At 51.7% G+C, this 4,566-nt stretch overlaps 1 protein-coding gene across 1 annotated transcript in view; it reads right to left on the bottom strand.

The window, feature by feature from the left end:
- Window positions 1-2,968: 2,968 nt before the first annotated feature.
- Window positions 2,969-4,566, bottom strand: part of LOC102380615 (zinc finger protein 501-like) — a 10,281-nt gene continuing 8,683 nt past the window's right edge. Inside the window, exon 5 of the mRNA XM_025195119.1 lies at window positions 2,969-4,539. Coding sequence (XP_025050904.1) covers window positions 3,773-4,539 — 767 coding nt within the window. The 3' untranslated portion in view covers window positions 2,969-3,772. The remainder of the gene's footprint in view (window positions 4,540-4,566) is intronic.

The raw sequence follows: 4,566 nt of genomic DNA, 5'->3' as shown, positions 1-4,566 counted from the left end.
CTGGGGGTCTGCAAGAGGAGGTTGGATATCTATCTAGCTGGGGTCATCTAGACCCAGCATTCTTTCCTGCCTATGCAGGGGGTCCCTTCCGACCCTAACAGCTATGAATCTATGCGTTCTTTGCTTCAGTATTTCTAAGTACCGACAAGCCAATTCCCCCACCTAGATCATTGACGGATGTCCACGTGGCACCAGTCCGCCTACGGTTAGTTCTGAAATAGTTAAGGAGCTCCTGGAGGAGCTGGATGGGTACAAGTCAGCAGGCCTGGATGACCTCCATCCACAGCTGCTGAAAGAATTGGCCAGCATCATACCTGAGCCGCTGGCACAGCTGTTCGAGCACTCGTGGTGCTCCGGCGAGGTTCCTGAGAAATGGAGAAGGGCCAATATGGTGCCCATTTTCAAGAAAGGGAGAAGGGATGAGCCGGGTAACTTTAGACTAGTCGGTCTTACCTCTATCCCTGAGAAAATGCTAGAGAACACATTTGTGCACATTTGAATCAAAGAACACATTTGTGCAGGCCCAGCAGGGGAAACGATGCTGAGGGGAAACCAGCACGGGTTTGTCACAGGTAGATCCTGCCTGACAAACCTTGTAGCCCTCTATGACCAGGTCACACACTGCCTGGACGTGGGAGCCGAGGCTGATGTCATCTTCCTGGACTTTAGGAAGGCCTTTGACACAGTTTCGCACCCTATCCTCATTGGGAAGCTAGCAGACTGTGAAGTGGACGCCTACACGGCCAGGTGGGTGGGCAACTGGGTTAGGGACCGCACCCAGAGAGTGGTGGTGGATGGTTCCTTCTCGGCCTGAGGGAGGTGGCCAGTGGGGTCCTGCAGGGTTCAGTTCTCGGACCAATAGTATTCAATATCTTCATCAGCGATTTGGACAAGGAAGTGGAGAGCACCCTCTCCAAGTTCGCTGATGATACCAAGTCATGGGGCAAAGTTAGTACACCAGAGGGCAGGAAGCAGATTCAGGCTGACTTGGACAGGATTTATCTTAATAAAGATAAATGTAAGGTACTCCACCTGGGAAGGAGGAACCCCAGCACACCTATAGGTTGGGGAGTGTCCTTCTCAGCAGCTCGGAGGCAGAGAGGGATCTTAAAGTCGTAACTGACTCCAAGAGGAACATGAGCCGGCAGTGTAACGGGGCCATCAACAAGGCCAATCACACCTTGTCGTGCATTAGCACGTGCATGACTAATAGATCAAAGGAGGTGATGCTCCCCTTTATGCAGCACTGGTCAGGCTGCAGTTGGAGTACTGTGTCCAGTTTTGGGTACCGCACTTCAAGAGGGATGCAGAGAATCTGGAGAGGGTCCAGAGGAGGCCACTCACATGATTAGTGGCCTTCGTGATAGACCCTACGGGGGGAGGCTGAGAGAGCTGAATCTCTTTAGCCTTCACAAGAGACGGCTGAGGGGAGATCTGGTGGCCACCTATAAATTTAATAGGGGAGGTCAACGGGGAATAGGTGACGCGCTGTTTACTAAGGCGCCCCAGGGAGTGACTAGGAATAACAGGTGTAAACTAGTTGAGAGGAGATTTTGGTTAGATATTAGGAAGACATTTTTCACAGTAAGGGTGGCCAGGATCTGGAATGGGCTTTCAAGAGAGGTGGTGCTATCACCTAGCTTGGAGGTCTTCAAGAGGAGGCTAAATAGACACCTGGCTGGGGTCATCTGACCTCGGTCCTCTTTCCTGCCAGGGGCAGGGGGTTGGACAAGATGATCCACTGTGGTCCCTTCTGACTTGACAATCTATGAATCTATGAATAAAAGACAGGGTTAACAAAATATAAAACACAAACAGCACAACAAACCATAGTGGTTGGTGAAATATAAAAAGGCACAAAAAACAAAATGTCAAATAACAAGGAATATAGGGCCTAGATACCTGGAGGGGGAGAAAGGGGGAAAACACAGTGACCCTTTTCCACTGCAACAAAGACTTATCCCTGTTACTTCACTCATCCCAAGTCAGACTAGCTGGGACTTGAATGTGGCTCTCCCATGTGGTAGGCAGAAACTCTACCACACACCCACCAGTGCTGGTAGTGTGCCAAGCTGCTAGTGGTCTTGACCTTCCTGGAGCCTCACATCGCACTGCCTGGCCTCTTATTGAAGGATCTGGAAGCAGAGCTGGGAACCTCTCAGGTCGCTTCTCAGATCCTTGCTGGAGCTGGAGAACCTCTCCTGCTGGCTGCAGCCTTTTGTAGGGGATCCTGGAGCTCACTGGGGAGCCTCTCCTGCTGGCCCCAGCCCATGCTGCTGAGGGTCCAACTGCTATCTGCAGGTCCCACTCCTTCAGGTGCTTCTGGGGCAACTGCTCCCACCCCGCTGGCCCAGTTCTTGCCAGCTCTTTGAGACTTCTTCCTTCTGGTCCCTTGCTGAACCCCCTTGAGTCAGCCGCACTACCGCTTTTATCCCCCTCCAAGTGACCCAAGGGGCCAATAAGGGGACATGGAGGGAGTCTCTGGGGCCTGATTGGTGAGAAAAGGGAATCCCAAGTTCTCCGATCATTTCAAAACCCCTGGGCTAAGTCACTGCCAGCTAGCCCATCACATATAGAACAGACATATCTCTAGAGTCAAAGAAAATTAGGATTGGAAGGGAGCTCAGGAGTTCATCTAGTCCAACCCCATGAACAAAGCAGGACCATCCCCAACTAGATCATCCCAGTCAAACCTTTGTCTAGCCTGGTTTTGAAAACCTCCAAGGATGAAGCTTCCACCACCTCTCTGGGTAACCTGTTCCAGTATTTACCACACTCCTAGAGAGAAAACACTTCCTAATATCAAACCCAAACTTCCCTTGGTGCAACTTAAAACTTCCCTTGCTACCAACTATGAAACTTGAGCCCATTGTGTTGCTGCAAGCTATATATCTAGGTAGCTCTCAAGTAGCTTACTCACAAGTATCATAAAGAGGCAGGGGAAGATTCCCTCTGGAGGCAAGCAGTTCATTGATCATTAGGTTCAAGAGAGTTTCAGATGGTCCAGATTCTCTCTCAGTTCTCATCATGGCTACTGCCCCTTCTCCTAAGCAGTCCATAACTTATATAGAACTTACGACCTCATTTACCTGATCCAATGAAGGCCAGCAACTGCTGGCTGCCAGCCAACCAATTTGAAATGCATCACTGGTTGCCCCCTTCCCAAAGGACTACTTCTAGGGGTAAGAGGAGGGACTTCCAGTGGCTCTAACTCCCTCCCAGTCATGTTAGTATTGCTTGGAACAATAGGGAGCTTAAGCCCCCCACCCAGGTATGTGATGCCAGCCATGTAGGCAGAGAGCACAGGTTTCCCACCTTCCTCAGAAATGGGGAGAGACATAGATGGTATTCTTCCACAATCTCCTCACAGGTTCCCCCAGTATCTGTCCTGGCCTCTGCCCGAGATGTTTCCTTTTAACCCTTCACCCGCATCAAACCTGGGAGGCCAGCCTCTGTGCCCTTTGGGTTTTGCAGTGCCCTAGAAAGGCTGAACAAAGGGTGAACTGTAGCTGGAGCCTACCAATATGAGACTGCATCTCTGGATGCAGACATTGGTGGGTACTGAGCCGGTATACATTCCCAAAACCTTTCTGTATTGCTGGCAGAATTATGGATATTCCTGCACAGGGGTACACTTGTGTTGGGCCAGTTTGGAGGAGTGGAGGAAGCACTTCCCACTCTCCGAGCACAGATGTGGTTTCTCCTCTGTGTGGGTATGGTGGTGCTGGGACAGGTGGAACATTAGATGAAATTCTTCCCACTCTGAGCACTATTATGGCTTCTCCCTCATGTGAATAAACTGGTGCTGAGCCAGGTGTGAGAACTGAGAGAAGCTCTTCCCACACTGTGAGCACTGATGTGGCTTCTCCCCTGTGTGGATACGCCGGTGCCGAGCCAAGTTGGCGGAGTGACTGAAGCTCTTCCCACACTCTGAGCACCAATATGGCTTCTCCCCAGTGTGGATATGCTGGTGCTGAACCAGCCTAACGGAGTTAGCAAAGCTCTTCCCACACTCTGAGCACTGATATGGCTTCTGCCCCATGTGGATTCTCCGGTGCCGAGCCAGGTTGGCGGAGTGATTGAAGCTCTTCCCACACTCTGAGCACTGATATGGCTTCTGCCCCATGTGGATTCTCCGGTGCCGAGCCAGGTTGGCGGAGTGATTGAAGCTCTTCCCACACTCTGAGCACTGATATGGCTTCTGCCCCATGTGGATTCTCCGGTGCCGAGCCAGGTTGGCGGAGTGATTGAAGCTCTTCCCACACTCTGAGCACTGATATGGCTTCTGCCCCATGTGGATTCTCCGGTGCCGAGCCAGGTTGGCGGAGTGATTGAAGCTCTTCCCACACTCTGAGCACCAATATGGCTTCTCCCCTGTGTGGATAATCTTGTGCAGAGCCAGGCTGGAGGCCTGAGTGAAGCTCTTCCCACACTCCGAGCACTGATGTGGCTTCTCCCCTGTGTGGATACGCTGATGCTTGCCCAGGCTGGAGGTCTGAGTGAAACTCTTTCCGCACTCTGAGCACTGATGTGGCTTTTTCCCCGTGTGGGTACCCCGGGGGCGCG

This window comes from Alligator sinensis, unplaced genomic scaffold (genome assembly GCF_000455745.1).
Source record: "Alligator sinensis unplaced genomic scaffold, ASM45574v1 scaffold310_1, whole genome shotgun sequence".
Taxonomy (NCBI): Eukaryota; Metazoa; Chordata; order Crocodylia; family Alligatoridae; genus Alligator; species Alligator sinensis.
Note: the sequence above shows the minus strand (reverse complement) of the source record. Positions and strands in the feature narration are given on the sequence as shown.